This window comes from Alligator sinensis, unplaced genomic scaffold, assembly GCF_000455745.1.
Source record: "Alligator sinensis unplaced genomic scaffold, ASM45574v1 scaffold173_1, whole genome shotgun sequence".
NCBI classification, from domain to species: domain Eukaryota; kingdom Metazoa; phylum Chordata; order Crocodylia; family Alligatoridae; genus Alligator; species Alligator sinensis.
The window spans coordinates 503,208-524,674 of record NW_005842207.1 but is presented as its reverse complement, the minus strand read 5'-3'; the positions used below and the strand labels follow the sequence as shown (position 1 = coordinate 524,674).

The following is a 21,467-nucleotide window of genomic DNA, read 5'->3' as shown; positions in this document are numbered from 1 at the left end:
CCCTATCCCATCTGTCTGCCTCCATACTGAGGCAAGTTTGCTCAAAATAATCAGTCTTGTCATACATCATGGCAGCACTGGGGACTATTCAGTACTTGAGTCTCCCAGATATTGATGTTAATATTGCATTTCTTCAGATTGGCCTTCAAGATGTCCTTGAATCTCTTCTTTTGTCCACCTCAAGAGCAGTAATTGTCAGTAAGTTGGAAGTATAGAACCTGATTTAAGAGCCAGTTATGGAATTCCTCTCCAACAGAGCTGCTGCCATATAAACATGCCTTCAAGGCTGGTGGTGTTTGCTTGAGCCAGAGCTCTGGCATTCATTCTTCCGTCCTTCCAGTTGATATAGAGGATTTTCTGAAGATATCACTGATGGTAACATTACAAACCTTCCAGGTGTTTTTACTGTGTCGTCCAAGTTGCATGCCCATACAAAAGTTACAAATGACAACAGCCTGGTAGACAGGTTTAGTTTGCGTTCTGATGTCATAATCATCAAAGACATGATTTCAGAAACATTCAGAGAGCACTGGCAGATTTTATCTGGTATTGAATACATTTGTCTGTTTACTTTTTGGAAAAGTGGCTACTTGTATAGGGGAAATATTCAACATTCTCTAAGGATTGCATTCTAATTATATCATGTGGAAGAACAGCTTGTTGGTTTGGGGTGGGTTGCTAAAGGATCTTGATTTTCATGAAGTTGACAGTGAACATAAGCATTTCATATGCATCATAGAAGCAGTCAAGAGTAACCTGGAGCTCTTCAATTGAGTTGGGCCCTCATGACACAATCATCAGTAAAAATAAAAATCGGTAATGGAGATGCTGGTTATCTTGGATTTGGAATGTAACCAGTTAATGTTAAAGAGATTGCCTTCCGTGGGATGCTGGATGCTGACTCTAGATGGAACTCTTGTCAGCAATGAGGTACAGAATAGCTGTGATATAGATGGCTAAGATTGTTGGTATAATCATACATCCTTGCTTGACTCCAGTTCTAATAGTGAAGGGGTCCATTTCCAAGGTATTGCTTAGGATGGTTGCTGTCATAAAGAAGTCTGATAATGATAACACATTTCGGCAGGCATCCAAATCTCATCAGGATCTTCCATTGAATCAAAGGCCTTGAGTCTATGCAGACCATGCAAAGATCTCCATGTTGCTCATGGCACTTCTACTGTAGCTGTCTGTCATATCTATTGTACCTCTGAGTGATCTAACACTACATTGGGACTTAGGTAGAATCTCCTCAACCAGGAAATTGAGTCTACTGAGAATGCTGCAGGCAAGGGTCTTCCCAGTTATGAACAGGAGTGCAATATCATGATACTTGATAAAATCTGATCCATCTCCTTTCTTGACTGATAATGATTTTGGCATCTCTCAAATTGCTGGAAATCTGTTTTTGTTTCACAATAAGATTTTCACGATAATAACGTGTAGTTGTCAAGAGAGGTTTCATTTCACCTTATAATTTTCAACTGGTATTCCCATCAGGAAAGAGACAGAGTTAGTAGTGTTAATCTGAATTCAGGCACAAAACCAGGTAGATTTGCACATTTACAGACTAACAGACCTCCTGATATATTGGTGAATCTGCAATATTACAAGTACTTGCAGTTTGAAATGCAAAAGTACTGTCTGATGCAATCTTGTTGCTTTGAAACACATTAAGGTAGTACAGTAAGTACCGTTATTACCTAATTAAACTTCCCATTTACCTTTTATCAACTGACACTGTTACATATGTCATACTTATGTGTATTTTATATATGCTTTCTCTCTTTGTTTGTGGGTATAACTTACTGTAGGTTAGTTTTCTGTAACCTGCTGCATGTGCATTTTTTTAAAGGCTACACCTTAGCACCATCATGAAGTATTACATTTGTATCAGTGGCCATTTCAGAGGTTCACAAAGGAAAATTAAATGAGGGTGTTAACTTAGCACTGAGAGAACTCTTACAGGGAAACCTTGGGAAATTGGACCATCTAAGCTATATTGATTAAAAACCTTGACTTTTTAAAAAGATATGGATATCGTGGAAGAGACTGTCGAGCCAATGTTTACCTCCTTCCTACTGGAGAAATAGTATATTTCATTGCATCAGTGGTGGTACTATTTAACTATGAGGAGAGAACTCAGCGGCACTACTTGGGTCACACGGACTGTGTTAGATGGTAAGTATACAACTACTGAATATGTGTGTGTGCACATGTTTTGTTTAATTTCTGCTGCAGTAGTACACACAGGTCCAAATCAGAGATCCACTATACAAGACAATGTACAACTCAGTGGTGCTAAAAGAGTCCTTGCACGATATGATTTAGAGTTGCTAAAAAGTTACAGGACATATTGTCCAGCAAGTAATATGACAGATTAGAGTAGTCAGAATAGAAGTCTCAGTAAACTCATGGTGTCACCTGCCTAACTAATGCTAGATGGAAGTGATTTGCAAGTATTATTGCAAAGATACGTTACAGGGTATGGCTTTTCATATTTTAATAGGGAGCTCTTCCTATGTATTAATAAGCATGGGAGTCAGTGAAAGACTGCTTATGGAGTAAGCAGGAAAGTAGGCAGTCAAGCCAACATTAGAAGTAGAACAAAGACAGTATTTAATATTGACATAAGGTGTTCAGTTTGGAACGCAGGATATGGTTGAATTGTCTGAATAAGTGAGGACAAGAAGTTCATGCTTGATGTGGTCTTTTCTCTCCAGAGACAGAGAGAGAGAGATGATTTTGTCCAGACCCTTATCATTTTGTAGCTTGATCACTCTAAATACTTCCTATGACCATGTGATGCCACAATCTTATCCTTTTATCCATTGTTTGGATAAGGTTCCTATTTTGGATAGGGTATACATTTCCTATTTCAGGATCCTGTGTTTTGCTTAAGGTTTACCAAATGCGTATATATTCACTGAGTCTTTCTTTGCCTCTCTACTAGCTCCCCTCATCTTCAGGATGTTGGGAAAGTAGATATGTCTCAGTCCCAGATTACGAGCCTGAGTTTCCAAAAGCATACTTCCAGATTTCAGCATCTGGGGGGTTTTCCCCACAATGGCTTAAAAAATAGGATAAATATTCCAAGAGCAAATTATGAGTCATAATAATTGATCCTTTGCTACTAATGGTTTTTATTAGGTCACGTACCTGGCTAGCTATTTATGGCAAGTGAAATCCCTGAATGAAATGTAGACTTGTAAATAAGGCAAATAGTTCTGTCCCTTACACTTTTTTTGGATCATGGTAGCTAAAGATTCAGAATTCAGATTACAGTGGTCAAAAATAGGTGCAGATATTTGCCCTAGAAGCTTAAACTCAGTATATAATGTAGGCATTAATTGTTAGGTCTAGCAAAACTGTTCAGATTGGTCTCTTTTAAACTGAATGGAAATTAGGATCCTAAATTTATAAATCACTTTGGAAAATGAAATGTAGGTTCTCATGTCACATAAGTGCTTTTGAAAAATATTACTCTGGATCTTTTATTTGCCCTTGTGTGCATGGTTGTTTTTTTTTTTTAACAAAACCTCTTTTTACACAGACAAAAGGACAAGATTACATTGTTCATCTGTAGTGAAAGCAACAGTAAGTCACTAGAATGTGCAGTAGCCCTAACAAATATCTTTGTCTGTCTCAGCCTTGCAGTTCATCCAGACAAAATTAGAATTGCAACAGGACAGCTAGCTGGAGTGGATAAAGATGGAAGAGTAAGTTATAGAGCTCCTGATCAGCAGTATCTTTTGTAAGGAAAAAACAGATATATTATTTTTTCATCTCCCAATCTATTTTAAATGTATTTTGTGCACTGAATTTACGTTAGGATTTAGTTTTGATGTTTTAAATGAATGCTTATAACACAAGAGTAAGGGTGAGTAAGAATCAATTACTCGCCTGCATCTTTTTGTTGAGCAGAGGCTTATAAGGCTCTTTTGCCACAAAGATGCCACAAATTTGCCATTTCAAAAATAAAGTCATTTTGTGGGATGCATTATCTGTGCCTGCTTGACATAGCTTTATTTTCAATATTTTTTAGTTGTGATTTCTATTGCATAGTTTTTTAATTGGTCCATTCAGAATTCTTTTCTCTCAACAAAATGATTTATTCTCTTTGTAATAAATACTGACTTTATCTTTACACTATATTAAGCCATTCTGGTTTGAGCTGTGGTCTTGTCAGGTTTGTGACACTGAACAGTTTTGAGCCTGGATTGTACTTTGATGGAATATCACCATGGAAAACTCAGTTGCAACGGGAAGCGATGCATTGGTGATTCAGTGGCTGCACTCAAACCTGAGTCAGTTCTGAAGTACTACCCTGGTATGGTGCTGGAATGGGCTGCACTGTTAAAGTACTATCTTTTTGTGAGATAAAAAACAGGCTCTGGCTGCTTACTGTAGGCATTAAATAACACTGGCATTTTTTAAATCTATTTCATTTGATTATATTTTTGTGTGTGTGAAATAAGGTTAGTGGACAAATTACGTCTTTGGTATTTTATGTTTTGCCTAGTTATTTAAACTGGACAAGATTTTTATTTTTGAATTTCTCTGTGTAACTGCCTGTCAGTAGTACAGCAACCATGTGAAGTGAAGTTGGCTTAAAACCTTTCGCAATTAACGGCTCTATAGAAATGTAAGGTGTTGATGTTTAATTATTATTTATCTTCACTTCAGTCAATATTTGCTTTACAGGTCAATAATGCCTGGTATTGACATCAACAGAAGTCAGCATCTGCTTAATGTAAGATTAAATCTGCATGTTACATTTGGACTTCAGTAACCTTTTTTTATCAAATTGCTTTTACTTAGCCGTTGCAGCCCCATGTTAGAGTATGGGACTCAGTGAGCCTGATGACCCTGCAGGTTATTGGCCTTGGGACTTTCGAACGTGGAGTGGGGTGTCTGGATTTTTCAAAAGCAGTAAGAAAATCTTTGCATTTTTTTATAATTTGTCAAACTGTGTACAAGTTAGAAAACCACACATAATACCACTATGTATATCTTTCTATCTGAACTGTCTTGTTATTGAAGCATATTTATGAAGTTACGTATACTACAGGAAAAAGCCTACAGCAATGCAAACAGTTCTGAATTTAACAAACAGGAAACCACACAGGTAAAATAGTAATAACAAACTGGCACAACCAGCAAACAGTTGTCAAGAGGTGACAAAAATAAAAACTGAGAACAGTATTGTATTTTTGCTTCAACAGATGCTTTAATTTTGTTTTTTTTCTGTTAGGAAGTTCAAATGAATCTTGACAAGTTCTGATACCAAAGTAGTGGGGCTTTTTCTGCATTTTTAGAGTAGATTTTCATCTGAGAACACGAAACAATAAAACTTTTTCTTGTACTTCAGTCTACTTAAGATGTACTTTATCTGCTCATCTCTTAATAGCAAACAGAAATTTAGATCCTGTAATGCCAGTCCTGTCATCCAAACCATCAGGATTAATTCTGAAAAACTTTCAACAGAAAAATTAGTAACAAATATAAACATGTTGTTTCACCTTTCTATTTTAATTAGCATATAAGACAAATATAGATTATATTGAAAATACAAGTATTCAACCTGCTGTGAAGTTCTTTTTCATAAAACGGCCATTATAAAATCCACAAGTATGGACCAATTATTACACACACAAATACATTTCCTATTTCAGGACCCTGTGTTTTGCTCAAGGTTTATCAAATGCATATATATAAACATTTTAGTTTTATGTACATTTTTCCCTGAAAAATTAGTGAACCTCTTGTCATCCACAGCAGAGTGTTTTAAGCAGATATTGCATCCCCCTGGCTGAGAATCAAAACAATGTGCAGTAAATTTCTCTGTGCCTTACTTCCCTATTGGAGATGGGGAAGGAAAATGGAGACAAAATTGTATTCTGTTTTTCTGCTGTCTCTGCTCTTCTTCATCTGCATCCTCCTCCTCCTTCCCTTCCCAGCACAAATATTTAGCTCTGATCAGAGAAAGATTGGATGCACAGCTAATAGGCCTAGGCCAGAGTCCAGTTTGGGAGGAAAAGGAGAAGTATTTTATAGTATGACCCTTTCACCTTTCTCCCAGACTTCACATTACCCCAAACAGCACCAACTCTGATTTCTTTGTAATTGTATAACCCTTTGGAATTGTAAAGGCCAGTAGAATGTGTATAATTTATGGCAAGAAGCCATGCCTTTGTATTTTCCAGAGCAAAATTTAAATTACTAAACCAAAACAATAAACTTCCTATCCCAAATTACCTTTTATTTCTTTCACCCCATTTCACTTCCTGAGGCAAACATCTGCATCTTTCCTGTACACCTTCAAGATCCATGGGATATTTCAGACCAGTGTGGAGATTGACATGTAGGCTAAGTGCAGACATTCACAGGGGCTAGGGCAGGGTCAAGGAATTATTTCAGATGGAGGACTGCTTACCAAGTTTTGGCAAGCCATCAAGGGCCGCCTGGGTAGCCCCACCCTTTGATAGGTGCCCACCCCTGGTCGCCTTTTGGGGCCAGAAGTCCAGCCCCTACCCCCTGACCATTGCCACCAGAAGTCCCTCCTCTTGCCTGCTGGAATTACTCCTTTCAGCAAGGGGGTTTGCCATCTCTGAATCAGAAAAATACCAAATTATATTCTAAAAATCAAACACGTACTGCAACGTTCATTAATTTCATTTCAAAAAATAATTTTGTTCTGGTTTACATGTGTTTGTGTAGTGTACATAGAGGTGATAGCATAATAGCTTAAAATGAAGCCTTACTCTTGTATATTGTGGGAGGTTATGGGTGGGAAGGTGGGTATAGGTTTGTGGGTACATAGGGTGTGGGGGAGGGGGATGTGATTTGTGTGAGGGTTTGGGTGTGGGGGGGGGTCTGTGAATGTGTAGGGGGAGGGTGGCTGTGGCAGGCATAGCCCCCACTAGCGCTCCTGCAAGCCTGGGCTCCATGCTCCTGCCACTCCTGGCCCTGGGGCACTGGCACAGGTCTTGTGTTCTCACTCACTGCCACTTTACCCCTGTCTGCTACCACTGCCCTTTTCATGCCACTTCCCCATCTCCCCCCACTGGCCACTCTGGCACCACGTCCCATCTGCTGGTGTGGGCAACCAGCCGGCCGGCAGAACAAGAAAATGGCTGAAGCAAGCAGGGGGAAGGGGCAAGGGGCAGTGAGCGGGTGTGAGGAGCACAGCAGCAGCTGGGAAGAAGCATAGGGCCAGCACTGGTGGGGCCCAGAGCAGGGCAGCAGAAGTGCGGGGTCCAGGTTGCCAGGGGCTCTATGGAGCTGGGCTGCTCTGCTCAAGCAGGGAGAGGAGGGAGCCAGCCCAGCTCCATAGAGCCCCTGCCAGCCCGGGCCCTACACTCCTCCTGCCCTGCTCTGGGTCCACTGCTGTTGGCCCCAGTGCACTGGCACGGGCCCTGCTCTCCTGCCCAGCTGTTGCTGCACGTCATGCACCCACTTGTTGCCCCTTCCCCCTGCCTCCTCTGGCACCACATGGTTTCCAGCTGCAGCACTAGAACCGCAGGAGCCTGTCTGGCTGGACCTGAGAACTGGGGCAATTACCTGCAGTCCTCCCCTGCCTCCCTCCCCCCCTCACCCTTCTTACCTGAATTTCCCTCAGTTCAGAGAGACAGGAACAGTCCCAGGCCAGAAGTCCCTGCTAGGCAGAGGCTTCTGGCTGGCAGGGCTGGGCCAGACTTGCTGCTGAGGCGGCTTAGTTCCGCTGCTGGCTCCCCCTGGGTCCTACTGCCCCTGGCTCCTGTCATCTTTGACAGGTAGCCAGGGGCAGATAAATATTAATAGTCTTAATTTTTTAGGGGCTCCACGGGCCAGATAGAATGGCCTGGTGGGCTGGATCTGGCCTGCAGGCCATATTTTGTCTGCCTCTGGGCTAGGGAGAGATTAGATTGCATTAAAAATGGCCACCCAATCAAACTTAGTTCACCCAGTTGCAGACCTTACAATTGGACCTGGTCTCACTGATTGGAAATCAGTCGAAATCTGTAACTATATAGAAGGTCTGTGTACATAGACTAGTCTAAAAATGGCAGAACCAAAATAAGATGGACCTCAATTCATGTATACTCAAACTTAATGGATCTAGGTTAGACCAGTACATCAAACTTTAGTACAGTTACCTGTGCAGCCCCTAGGGCTGGAAAAGCCCAGCTGCTGACCCCAGCCCCAGGGCTGCACTTTTCCTAACTACTCCCCTGGCACCCGACTATTTTTAGCCCCCCCACTGGCCCTTCACCCCCACTTGCAGACCAGCCAACACCCAACCCCCATCCCACAAGCCCTTCTGGGTGCCAGTTTTATCAGCATTTGCTGCTACCAGGAGCTGAGGAAGTAAGTATCTATGGGGAGAGGGGAAGAAGGGATGGAGGCACAAGTTCACAGGGGGAGGCTAAAAATAGCCCCTGGGCCCCAACAAACTCCTCCATGGACTTCACAAGTCCCCCAATCTTGCCAAGCCCTCCCAGACCCTGGCAACTCCCCACAGATCACCCCAGAGATCCTGCTTGCCTCCCTCACCAGCCCTCCATCCTGACTTACTTTAAATTAGGTGGCCATTTTTAATACAATTTAACCTTCCCCTAACCCTCCCCTACCCCAAATGTCTCCACTTAGCACTAGGGTCAAGTGCTAAGGTAGTCTTTCTGCTATAGCCAGATCTAAACAAAAAATAAAAAAGTTTATGGTAATCTGAGGAATTCAGATGATATGCTTATTTCCATTTCATAGCCATCCTCAGAAAGGACAGGGCAGTAATTTGCCATCTATAGCCATCAAGGTATAGAAGCACAATTAAAAAAAAAATTAAAATCTAGAAATCAATTTTTTGAGGATGTTACCTTTTTGTGTAACCCAATTTTGAGAGTCTGCAGTGAAAAGTGTATATAGCAGGTGAAGCAATGCCACTTCTCTAACCATCTAGTGCATCTTGTTGAATTTAGAATCTGTTATAATCCTATGGTCAGAATAATACAAGTATGCCATTCATTCCCTGCATTAAACAACAGAAACTGTAGTGAAAGGCCTATGCTACACTATGCGTTATAAAATGAGACTCCCTCTCACCCCCAACATCTGACACTTGTGGAATTGACACAGAATGCGAAATGACTTGTCTGTTCTGCCAAATCTGCTTTTGTCCGTTGAAGGACCTAGAAGTCCTTCCCAAATCCCCCTATTTTCCCTTTATACTAAAAGCCAGCATCAGCATTCGTGGTGAATAGAAGGTGTCTTTTAAAGGGCCACACCTGCTGGTAGTGCATGCAGGAATAAGGACATCATGAACAGGTTGCCAATCTATAGAACAATAGAGCTACCATCTGTCTTTACCACCAAAATAATAAAAAAAAAAAATTCACACTGCTATTTATTCACTCTGCGAAGATGAATATAGTAAAAACTGCTTAAACTGTGTCCTTGAATAGTTGCAACAAATTTTGCTGTTAAAGAATAAAAGTTTACCTACCTCAGCGTATTGCATAAAAATAGTATAATGTTACAGCAACACACTGATTCCCAACAACTGATCCCAAGTATTTTCAATGAATAGTCAGGGCTAGATTTTCCAGACACCAGCCTCCATTTTTGAGTCATATTTTATAGCTAAAACTTGAGTGCTATAAAAAATAATAAATAACACTTAAAAATATTTCAGATCTCAAACTAAGCTCTTTCCATTTCCCTCTCAAATGAATGCATCTACATTGGACGCTACTGCACAGTGGTTACTGCCCATTTATTTAGTACTTGTATAATTAAGTACTAAATAGTAATGCCGATGAACACCTTAGTGATGCTGCTGTGCAGTAGCCTAATAATACTGTGCAGTAGCGTATTAGCACTGTCTTTGCTATGACACACTACTCCACAGTATTATTCAGCTACTGAACAGTTAGTGTCTCGTGTAGACACTCCCAGATTGTCCTGCAGTTCCTCATAGGGATGCAAGTAAGTTTGAAAACCCTACAATAATTTTTCCACAGATCCCACTGATCACAATAAGAGCAGTTTCCATAAATAAATGCAGATTGGCCTCGAGTTTTATGTACTTAACATTCTATTTCAAATTGAATTTTAAAGTGAAGCTGTCATGTCATTTAGGGTTACATTTTCAGCCACTTTAAAATTATCATAAATTGTTAACAGGTGTAGGTAAGACTGCAAGTTCCAGATAGAAGAGAGAAGAAGACCTCAAATCCCTCTACAGATGTGTGCTTAAATACCTGATTTTTGTGTAGTGCTACAATAATCACACATATCAATATTGATCTGTAAATAATGCACACATTTGTCCAAGAAGCTTGGGTGGGTCTTTTATAATTTGAGTTTAACTGTTTTCTTAGTATTATTGTAAAATATAAACAACTTCTTGTTGCAAAATACTTTACAAATTTAACTAGTATAAAACATAAAAGCTTGGTGGTCTGTTGCTGTACAGTTAATGTTATGTGAATAATGCATCTCTGCCACATTTTCCTACAGGCAAAACACAAATAATGCTTATCACAGTGAGAGATAATAAGTTATAATTACATGCCTTTGAAAATTGTAAAGCACTGTACTTCTAATATTAAAGAAATATAAGCAGATATTTTATAATAAATAGAAAGGAAAGTTATTTTCCAAATAAGGAAAAAATGCTAATAAAGAAAGAAGTTTAGTTTATGTTTCTAATGATACCACTAAGAATAGGTAAAAGTATTGAAAACTCTAGGGCAGACAATGTACAGAGCCACCTTAAATGATACTGGAATGTCATCTCAAGTATGATGGATATTTTTAAATGATAGAATATGAATTTCAATTTCTTATTTTCAGGGATGAAGAAAAAATTGCAACTATACCAAACTTTTGGTCTTAAAGAACTAATATTTTAACTAGCATTTGAGTATTCTAGCATTTTTTAAAGAACTATGCTCTATCTAGTTTTATACCATATTTTGTCCTATTTTTAAAAGTGATATGACAACTCTGGTTTTCTTTCCGAAGGATTCAGGTACTCACCTGTGTGTGATTGATGACTCAAATGAGCACATGCTAACTGTATGGGACTGGCAAAAGAAATCAAAAATTGCAGAAATAAAGGTAAATAATACCCTTCGTTAAAAAAAAAAACCCAAAAACTGTGTTCTGAAATGTAAAAATTGTATGTAGGTTGTGTTTATTGTCACAAGACTTTATTGTCACAAGAGGCATATTATTTAAGTGTCTGGCATCATAAGAAATGAGGTCAAAGGAAAGTCTCTGTATATAATATAAAATATATGTGAAAGTTGCGTATTAAAGTTATTCTTGGTTTTTAGATATGGGAATTTGAGTACTTTAACATTTTAAAACAAACAAAAAAAATTGTTGAGGTGTGTAGCCCACTAAAAACAAAGCAACTCCTTGAAAATGTAATATGTTCTCATTCATGTTTTTCTCCTTAAGGCACCGAAGCCCTAATAAAATCTACAGCTGCCTTTTGAAACTGGCACTTTTCAGTGAAATCCTTCAAATTTAATAGATAGGAATTATGAAGCTCCCCCTCCTGCCTACTGTCTTTCAGCAGCTTTTCTTAACACATTTCTATGGAAACAGGGGTCATAGGTATAAAAATAATATAAGGGTAGTTATTTTAAAACTGACCTTATGAACCCAAAACTGGCTAGAAGGAAGGATTTTTCTCATTTCCAGTTCTCAAAGATTTTGCTTTTGCTTTTGTTTTTCTTGTCTTAATTCTCCCCTTTGGTTTTGTACAAATGTCAGTCCAATGACTTAAGAGGAGGATTACATTAGAAATCTCCCTTATTTTTAAAATATTTAATGCACAGAGGGTGCATCTATATATGAGCTTTACTGGAATAGACTAATTAACTCTGCAGTAAAGTGTCACCGTCAACACAATCGCCAGTGTTAGGGTGCAGTAAACTAATTAACTCCACTGTAAGATAGCACTGTCAGTGACTATCTTAAGGCAGAGTAATTAAGTGCGACTAAACACACTTTACAGTGGTGACTGCAGGAGTAAATTTTATCTGGTAAGCATAGGCAACAAGAGGCCAGACTCCTGCCTGCCACCTAGCCACACAGCTCTGCAGTTACATGCCCCAGCCAGGCCCTCCATCACCTGATGCCACCAGCCAGAGCCCAAGGCTGACCCACTGAGTCTGCTGCCAGCCCAGGGCTGCTTTACCTCAGCTTCAAGTGCTGCTATCCCAGGTGTACATGTAGACACTGTGCCTGGGAGCAGTGCACTCTGGTGTAAACTGCTCCTAAGTTTATTACATCGCCTTAATTTTACATGTAGATGCATCCAGTATCACAATATTTGTCTCTTTCCTAATCATTATTTCATTCTTAAATTAAAGTGATCTCCTTCCTTTGGTCAGAGAAGATAATCTTCCATTTAGTTTTAAGTTGCAGGCTGCCTAGTGAGATTCCCAACATTCATAGTTTCATAGAGTTTAAAAGTAAGAAGGTGCCATTATATCATTTCATTACTATTTATTGAGACCAATAACTTGGGTTTGGCTATAGCAATAATTTGGGTTTGGCTATAGCATATCTTTCATAAGGTCCACCTGTTTTGAGATGGAGACATCAATATATGGAGGATTTGCCACTTTCATTTGCATTTTTATGCTAAAGATCATCTTTCCTGATTAATAAAAGGTGTGTCTCATTTTCAGTTCAAGCTTATCTGGCTTCAGCTTCTAACAATTGAATTTTTGGACAACTTTTTCCCTAAAGCCTTTAGTATGCAGTTATTTCTCTCTCTGCTATGGGAAGTAATCGTATGCTATAATTGTCACCTCTCAAACTTCTTTTTGATAAAATAAACAGATTAACTTCTTTATCCCTTATTTGAAAGTGTTTTCCCAACACTTGAATAATTTTTGTAGCTCTTTTATACACAATCTCGAATTCTTTGTGATCATTTAAAAAATGCTGGGATAGGAACAGGATGCAATATTCCAATACAAGTCTCCTCAACTCTAAACAGAGCCAAAATGTCCTTCTTGCCCCAACTCACAACTTCCCTGTTTATACATCCAGTGTTTTGTCACAGAACTACAAGAGGGACCTCATGCTGATTTATTTTTCCATTCTTTCCAGGGTTACTGTGTTCTAGGATACAGCCCCTATTCTGTAGATTTAGGGCAGCATTTCTTCCTAAATTTTGACATCTGCATCAGAGAGGAACACTTTTTTTTTTTTAGTTGGTCCATCTTGCCTAGAAATCCAAATCATTCTCCATGAATCACCAGTATTAGTGCCATATGTAAATTCTGTCAGCAGTTGTATTATATTTACTTCCAAATTAAAAGGAAGTTGGGCCCAGTAAAATTCTCTGCAGACTCTCACTAGGTAGACTCCATTCAATATTAATTTCCCATAGAAGACTATTTTAAGATCTTTCAGTCTTAATGCATTTACAATATGCTCTACTGATATGATACGATTCTAATTTTTTAATTAGGATAACCCTTAGTAATAAGTCAAATGGTTTACAAAAGTCTTAAGTATATGACATCCAGATAGTTACCTTGTAGTGTCCTCGACCAAGCACACAGTCAGAAAACCTGAGGCTATTCAACCTACGCAGGTTAGTCTAAGATGCACAGATTGAACTGATAAGTGTTGGGGGTAGGTGCTGTATAGCCTAGGCCCTCTCTGGCCTGATGTCTTCCCGGAGGACAATGTCAGGATGGGGATTGACGCTATCACAGGCGTTCTCCAGTGTTATCTTTCTCACCTGCCACGTCTTTGATCTTTAAAGTTGGCAGCTGGTTATGCTGGCTGCTAGGTCCAGGCCTGCCTTCGGGGAAAGTTCTTCATGGGGCTCTATCTCCCCTTATACCCCATCCTTACTACATCCTAGATGTTATCTGAAATCTTCTCTTGGGCCATGACCCTGTGTCACTGGCGTGGCAGTCTTTCCAAGGCCATCAGGATCCTGGTCAGGCCCTTCTAATTGATTCAGAAGTCAATCAGCAGGTCAATCCTATTTGGTCTGCCGCTCATTCAGGGTTCATCCCCTTCCATTAATTGACTAACAGCCTTCAAAAGTAAATCAACTTAAATCAATTCACTTAATTCCCTAACTATCTCAGAAAGTGCATCAGCTAAAGTCCCTTCCTGCATTCAGTGTTGATTCCCTGTATCAGTCCTTAGCAGCCCCCAAAATAAAAATCAACATAAGTCCACTTATTCAATCAGGGTTGATCCCCCTCTATCATTTCATTTAGAAGTCTTGAAATGGAAATCAGTTTAGGAAATGAACTCATACTGACTGGCTCTATTGCCCTGCTTGTGGAATGCTTGAGGTCCTGTGCCGCACACCACCTGTCTCCTCGGCTACCTACTTCAGCCCAGGGCTTCAGTCCCTTCTCTGGACAAGCCCTCCCCAGCATTCTGTTGGTGATCCCTATACTCATTGGTGGTCCTCTGTAGTTTAGTTTGGTAGCAAACAGAACACACAGATACCCTTTGGTGGGGGGAGGCAAATCTTAGACTAGGTTCTGCCATTTTTAAACCAGTCTGTGCTTGCCAAGCTTCTGTCCTGTTACAGGTATAAACAGGTTTCCAATCACTTATATCAGTAAAATTGTAATGTCTGTATCTGGCCTATGTTTGTCTATCAAATCATAAAAACGTAGACTGAGATGTATTATATTATTCTTATTTCAGTGAATTATGTGTTATTTTTTCACGTCTATTTACCCAGGTTTGGTGTCATGCTATTGCCTTTTTTAATATTGGCACAGCACTAGCACTCTTAGTCTTCTAGGATTTCTATTAAAAATAATTACTGAAAATTATTATCAGTGTTTTCAAATGTTGGCTTCAAAAACCAGCTACAGATTTTAGAAACATTATCAGTGTCAAAATGCTGTAATACTTCAAGTACTTGAAGATGTTATCTTTCCCATTTTTTTTATTTGTTCATCATAATTGTTTCTCAGAGGACAGTTTGCATGCTGTCTAGTGTTCCAGCTTAGGGTCTGATCCTGTAATGTGCTGAGTCACCTCCCACAGCCATTCATTTTAGTGTTCGATGGGGGTGTTCTGCCTCAGTCAGCATGTTTTTCAGAACCTTTCTGAGATGGAACCTGAAACATAATACTTGTATGGTCTAACCCAGGGCTGTCTGATTGGTGGCCATGAGGCCTCATCTGGCCCTTGAGGTGTCAACTTGTGGCCCACAGGCTTCCGGTCCGAATGTCACCCCCTCCAAGGCTCTCTACTGCTACTGCTGCCAAGGTTATCTGGTGGAGTGTGGCAACCTGTGGGACAGGAAGCACATGCTCCCGAGGGTTTGGGTTGACCCAAGGACCATGCATTTCATAGGGATGCCAGTACACCAGTGTGGGGGAGCCCCCATAATGCACCATGGTGCAGCATAGTAGCAAGGGGAGCATCTGTGGGGCAGCATGTGGCATGGGGGTGCCATTCAAAAATTGGACAGCCCCACTCTAAACTGCATCTTTATCATTCTGATTTTCTTTATTTATGTATACATGGCATTCACTTGCACTGCATCATGTCATATAAAGTGAAATATAATTTAAATTGCCATAAGGGACTAGCAAAAATCATTATTTAGTGATTTTGGCATCTAATAGAAGTGGAGACCGGATTTATTCCATAAGTATAGAGGTAGTTGGGATAGTCTCTCAACCCCTAATTCAGTAAAGCACTATACCATTTTCTTAACACAAAGCAGGTGTTTAAGTCTCATAGAAGTCAATACTTAAATGCATGTGACTCAAATTAAGCATATGTTTGAGACTATTGTCTTCTAAAGACAGTTTCATAGGCATTCTGTTTACCTATATTATTAGAGAGCTAATACTTTTCTGTGGGGAAAAACCTGTTGCAACTAATCCACTGTAAAATCTCTTTATTAATGATATTAAAATGTTAATACTTTTAAAATATTAAAAATATGTTTAAATTTTAATATTAATGAAATATTATAAAATATTAAAAATTAAAATTGTGGCTGTTAGCCAGTCAGTAAAATTACATCCAAATCATGAAAAAAATAGTTTATTTATAGTTTTAGTATACAGCTATATTTAATAACTGTCAGGTGCGCGGTTTTTCAAGGTGGGGGAGGTAGAAAACAAGAAAAACTTATGCAAAATGTCAGAGAATGGATGAATGCAATCCAAATGTATTATGATTGGCTGAATTACCTCTATTGTAATGCCATTATTAAAAACAGTGAGCTTCTTTTGTCCGTCTTAAAAAAAGATGGTGGCGGGGGAGCGGGTATTGTTTTTCTTGTTTTATTACAAAGAACATTGTTTTCTTGTTCCTGTGGTTTTTGTTTAGCAAAAGGCATTATGACAATAAACTTATGATACCGGCTGGATGATCATTCAACTTTAAAGACTTTAGCAGAAAACAAAGGTTTTTTGTGTTAATCTTGTAAAAATGAAAAAGACAACACAAAAAAAAAAAAATTTTATATCCATTCTGTTGATTCTGTGTATATATTTTATCTACATTTATGCAAGCAATGAAATATGTATGTTCTTTTCTCCTTGTAAAACTAATCATGTATACTAGTCAATTAATAGCCATCTGACTTAAAAGTTACATTAAACTGAAGTTTTCTTTTACTGTTTCTGTAGACTACAAATGAAGTTGTGCTTGCTGTAGAATTCCATCCAACTGATGCAAATTCAATAATAACATGTGGTAAATCTCATATCTTTTTCTGGACCTGGAGTGGCAATTCATTAGCAAGAAAGCAAGGAATTTTTGGGGTGAGGTTTACAAATTAATACATTTTTTCTGTGATTAATAGAATTATCTGCTTTTAGCAACAATGAATTTGCTATATTGTCCTCACTGCATTCTTGGGGCACAGACATAAGCAACGTAAAGTATTAACTTGTGTGTGTGTGTGTGTGTGTGTGTGTGTGTACGTACAAGCATGCACACTTGGAGTATACACAATTACACTTCTATTCATCTTGTTTTTCTATTTCAGAAATATGAAAAACCCAAATTTGTGCAGTGCTTGGCATTTTTAGGAAATGGAGATGTGCTCACTGGAGACTCCGGCGGGATAATGCTTATATGGAGCAAAACTACTATAGAATCCACACCAGGAAAAGGACCTAAAGGTATTGTATACATGTGGTTACAATAGGTGTTTGTAAAAAAGTGTAAAGAGAGTTGATAACAATATAAGCCCAACCACAAGTTTTACCATGCTGTGTTGTTTTGAGTTTGTAACTGTCATTAGATGATGCTAGTTCTCCACAGCTCCCATTGAGTTACCAGCTTACTTCAATGGTGTTGATACAGTTTAGCACATTATAGGATCAACCCCAAAATGAATAGAAACGATTCCCTATATTAAATGAATATAGGAACTATTCTCTATACTAAAAATAGGCCCTTAATCAACTTTATTCTCTCCCTATAGTTTCAAAGAGATGGCAGAGTCAGTTTTAGGACTTTGTGGACCACGTTGAGCTCTTGAGACATACATTCTGAAACCTCTCAAGTCTCAAATGAATTTCCATTGTTATTGAAACTTTTATTACTTTTATTAAGAGGATGTGTGTGTAAGGAAAAATGTAATGCAGAACTGTAGGAGTTACCCAAATAATAATAGTATCTGGTTAAGCAGATGCTCAAATCTTGGCATTAAAATGTGCTGTAAACCCCACTTTATTTGGCACTCAGGCTGAGCTTACTTTTTAGGGCAAGCTTTTTGTTTTAAATTAAATGGAACGCAGAAAAATGATTTGTTACCAGACACATATAGACCTAGCACTGTTGAGCCCTAAGGTAGCTTTTAAATTCAAGGATAATTATTTTACTTGGCAGCTATTTCAAAGACTCTGGTTTACACTGGTATGCCAGAAAAACAGTCATGTAAGAGGCAAATCTTTAACTGCAAATCTGTTTTTATAGGTAAACCTCTTTTAAAAAGAAGAAAAACCTAATTAAAATGGAAAAGTAATTAAATCATTAAATGTTTAATTACATTTTCTACTTCATCTTCTGTGCAAAATAGATTTTGTCAGAGTTCTTGCATGAATAGAATACAATATTATATTTCACGCATGCATGTTTAATTTTTTATTTCATTTTTTTTTAGTTTACTTTAGGTGACTCTCCATGAGATTTTCTTAAGACATATTTTTTCTATACATAATGGCAAGGTTTGAAAACTATAGATATAGTCAGCTAAGTAAAGTTGGCATCCTTTTTTTCAGTTTTTATGGAAAGCTTTGAAGTCCTAGAAACTTACCTTCTTATATTCTTTCCTATAGGAGGTACACTTCTCACCTAACAACATCCATGCTTGTTTTTATAATCTTTGAGATTAATAGAACTGCCAACCCGAGTCAGGTTCTTATTTCACTTTGAAAATGTTTTCATGTGAAAAATGCTCTCAGTAGTAACTGAAGACTTCTTTTGTGATGAAACAATTGAGTGTTTGAGTGCCTCAGGGTATCAGACTCAAAAACTCCTCTTTAAGTAGGAAATACCCATTGTAGGTCTTCTCTAGGTAGGAAATACCCAATCTATACTGTTACCTGTTTTGCAATCTGAAATTGATAAATAAATCTTTTGTGGCTCTGTAGTAGAGGGGCAGGGGGGGCATGGCCCTCTGTGCAGAACCTCTTGAGTATATAGCGACAACATTTTATAGAAGCAGGATGTTGACTGCCTTGGTTCCCCTGCTTGACCTGTGGGAGAGTAGGGTGTTAGGTCTGTGTTGTGTCAGGGTGGAGGGTAGTCCCATGTAGCGTTTAGATTATGATTTGTATGGGATGGTTTGGATTGGGATATCTTGCCTCAGGAAAGGGGTTGGACTAGATGCCCTCTGGATGTCCCTTTTAGCCCTACTTTTCTCTATGACTCTGACTTACTTGGTTTGTCTTCAGGTTAAGAATTAAGTAGACCTTATTTTATTTTCAGCTGCACAAGTTGCTTTATACATCAGCAGGTATTAAGAGAAGCAGCATGCTTCCCAAATAGTTAATTCAGGAGTTTGGAAGATAGCCTCTAGATTTTAGAGGGTTGGAAATAGGATTGGAGTTTGGAGTCTTATCCTAAGTATGAGCTGAGTTGAGTCTAGCAACTCAAAAGTTATGCAACTCTTAAGTCACCTGTGTCAAAACATTCACATTTGATGCCTAAAGTTGGGCAATTAAAATTATAACTAGACGTGATCTAAATAAAGTAAGAGAGCTGGAGTTCATCTCTGAAAATCAAGTCTGCTTCATTAATGCGTCTAACATTAGGAAGCCAAATTAGAAAGGATATAACCTGCGCATCAATTTAGTCTTTTTGCATATGATTCCTTACCTCTAAGTGTTCGTACAAACATTAACAAATTCTATATAACTGAAATTTATTGGCCAAAATTTTCAGTGCTGAGATGCTTAAAGTCCTAAACCTATGTCTATAGACCAGTGATTCTCAACCAGGCTGTCGCAGTGAGATTGTTTTAAAGGTGCAAACACCTACACAAGATTTACAAGATTAAATCCAGAGATTTCAAATAGGAATCCATAGTATCAAAAACATTCTGCCCTGTTGTTGTCTTCCTGAGTTCTTTGCAACAGAATAATTGCTCCATTATTTTCAAGAAACAAATGAACTAAGAGCTGGAATTATCCAACAGGTGCCTTGGGTCTCAAAAGCTTGAGAACCACTGAGGCAGACACAAAGAGCAATGGCCTAATTTTTCAAGATGCCAAACAACAAACCAAAGTCAGTGGTGCATACCACCTTCAAAAATCAAGCTCAGATTTACCAAATTACACAGATTTCTAAATTTTTGCACATGAATAATTCTATTGAATCCAGTAGGAATATTTTTATGCTGAAACTAGACAAATGCTTAAAATACTTTTTGAATCGGGTCAAGTTCTCTGAAGATTTGTTCATAACTGATTTACTATTTTTGGTTTCCACAAGACTATAGACAAGGATTCTTGGAGGGTCTCATTTGCTAAAGGTGTCTAATTCTTCATATCTGATGGAAACAAGCTAATTGCTTTTCCCTTCATAGTTCATAAAAACAGTTGCTAGAGTTTTTATGTCCCTCTTGAGAAATTATTTCCCTTTGGAAATGAATTAAACACTCTTGCAAAAAAATGATAGCATTCCTTGCATTAGAGGAAGTTTTAGTAACACCCCCTCAACTGGGAAGGTTTTTGTTTTATTTTTGTGGGAAAACTCTATTATCTTTTGTCCTCGGTACAATGTAATCATTTCAATACTCCCTTTAATTCGTTGTTGCACAGTGCCATTTCATTCTTGTTCTAAAGTGCGTGTCCTTTTAAAAATAAGACTGAAAAATGTAATGAGTGAATTCATTATAATAATGTTTTCATGATTGTAGGTGTGTATCAAATAAGTAGACAAATCAAAGCTCATGATGGTAGTGTGTTCACACTCTGTCAAATGAGAAATGGAATGCTGCTAACTGGAGGTGGGAAAGACAGAAAAATCATTCTGTGGGATCATGATCTGAACCCTGAACGGGAAATAGAGGTAAGAGAGGAAGTATTCCTCCCTCCATGCCCCTTCTTTTCCCCACCAAAATGTTGCCATGTTAAAAAAAAAAAAAATGTCGTTAGAATACCCAGACCTATTCTATATCTGTCAAGCCCTAGCTTGTATGGAGGAAGCTATTTTAACATAGCTACTTTAACAGTCATGTGCTTGTGAAAAATTGCTTCCTAGTATTGTAAGCATGACATCCAACAATACTATATGTCTTCTGATCACTTAATGTTTTTGTTGTAATGTTTAAATGGAACTATATCAGCTTGAGAATAGGATGTTCTACCAGCATAAGAACAAGAAAGAGCTTGTCCCTCTTAGACAGTTATTTTAATAATATTTTAATTTGTACACTTAATTTAACCTAGATGACTTAATCATAGCAATGAATTCACTACATTGTGGGAAATTAAATGCAGTTATTGAGCAAAGGAATCCATCTTTCACATCTGTCATGAAGCCCATTAATACAGTTAACAATAATAACAGATAATATCTCTAATAACAGATAAATGCCAACTGAGATATAATTCTCTATCATAGATGATAAACAGCAACTTGAACTCTGTAGATAATTGTCTCCACAATCTCCTTGTTAATGTGCCATATACTCCGTTCAAAGTAATTATTTTAGGTTGAAAAATCCTGCTTGCACCCTTACTAAATAATTTACAGAGTGATGATTATTTTACTTATTTGGCTGTTATTCAGAATAATTGATGGAAAAACAACCTGCAAAAAAGGAAAAAGCACTTGGTAAAGTGTCAATGTGTGTGTGTGGTATAATTCAAACACTCCTTTCCTGTAGAGCAGACTAGGAGGAGAATGAAGCAGTAAGTCAATGCCTGCCAGTCCATTCCTGAAACTGGAGAAGAGGCAGGGAGTAGCTGTTCCACTCCCATCCTGGACCAGACTATGAG

General features: G+C 38.3%; 1 protein-coding gene across 4 annotated transcripts in view; it reads left to right on the top strand.

Annotated features, from left to right (window-relative positions):
- The window catches only part of EML4 (echinoderm microtubule associated protein like 4), a 132,083-nt gene that overhangs the window by 83,316 nt on the left and 27,300 nt on the right, over positions 1-21,467 (top strand). For all 4 annotated transcript variants that reach the window (XM_025207734.1, XM_025207733.1, XM_025207732.1 and 1 more), the window contains 7 exons: positions 2,032-2,181; positions 3,650-3,719; positions 4,822-4,932; positions 11,005-11,100; positions 16,641-16,775; positions 17,003-17,138; positions 20,384-20,535. In XM_025207734.1, coding sequence (XP_025063519.1) covers positions 2,032-2,181; positions 3,650-3,719; positions 4,822-4,932; positions 11,005-11,100; positions 16,641-16,775; positions 17,003-17,138; positions 20,384-20,535 — 850 coding nt within the window. The remainder of the gene's footprint in view (positions 1-2,031; positions 2,182-3,649; positions 3,720-4,821; positions 4,933-11,004; positions 11,101-16,640; positions 16,776-17,002; positions 17,139-20,383; positions 20,536-21,467) is intronic.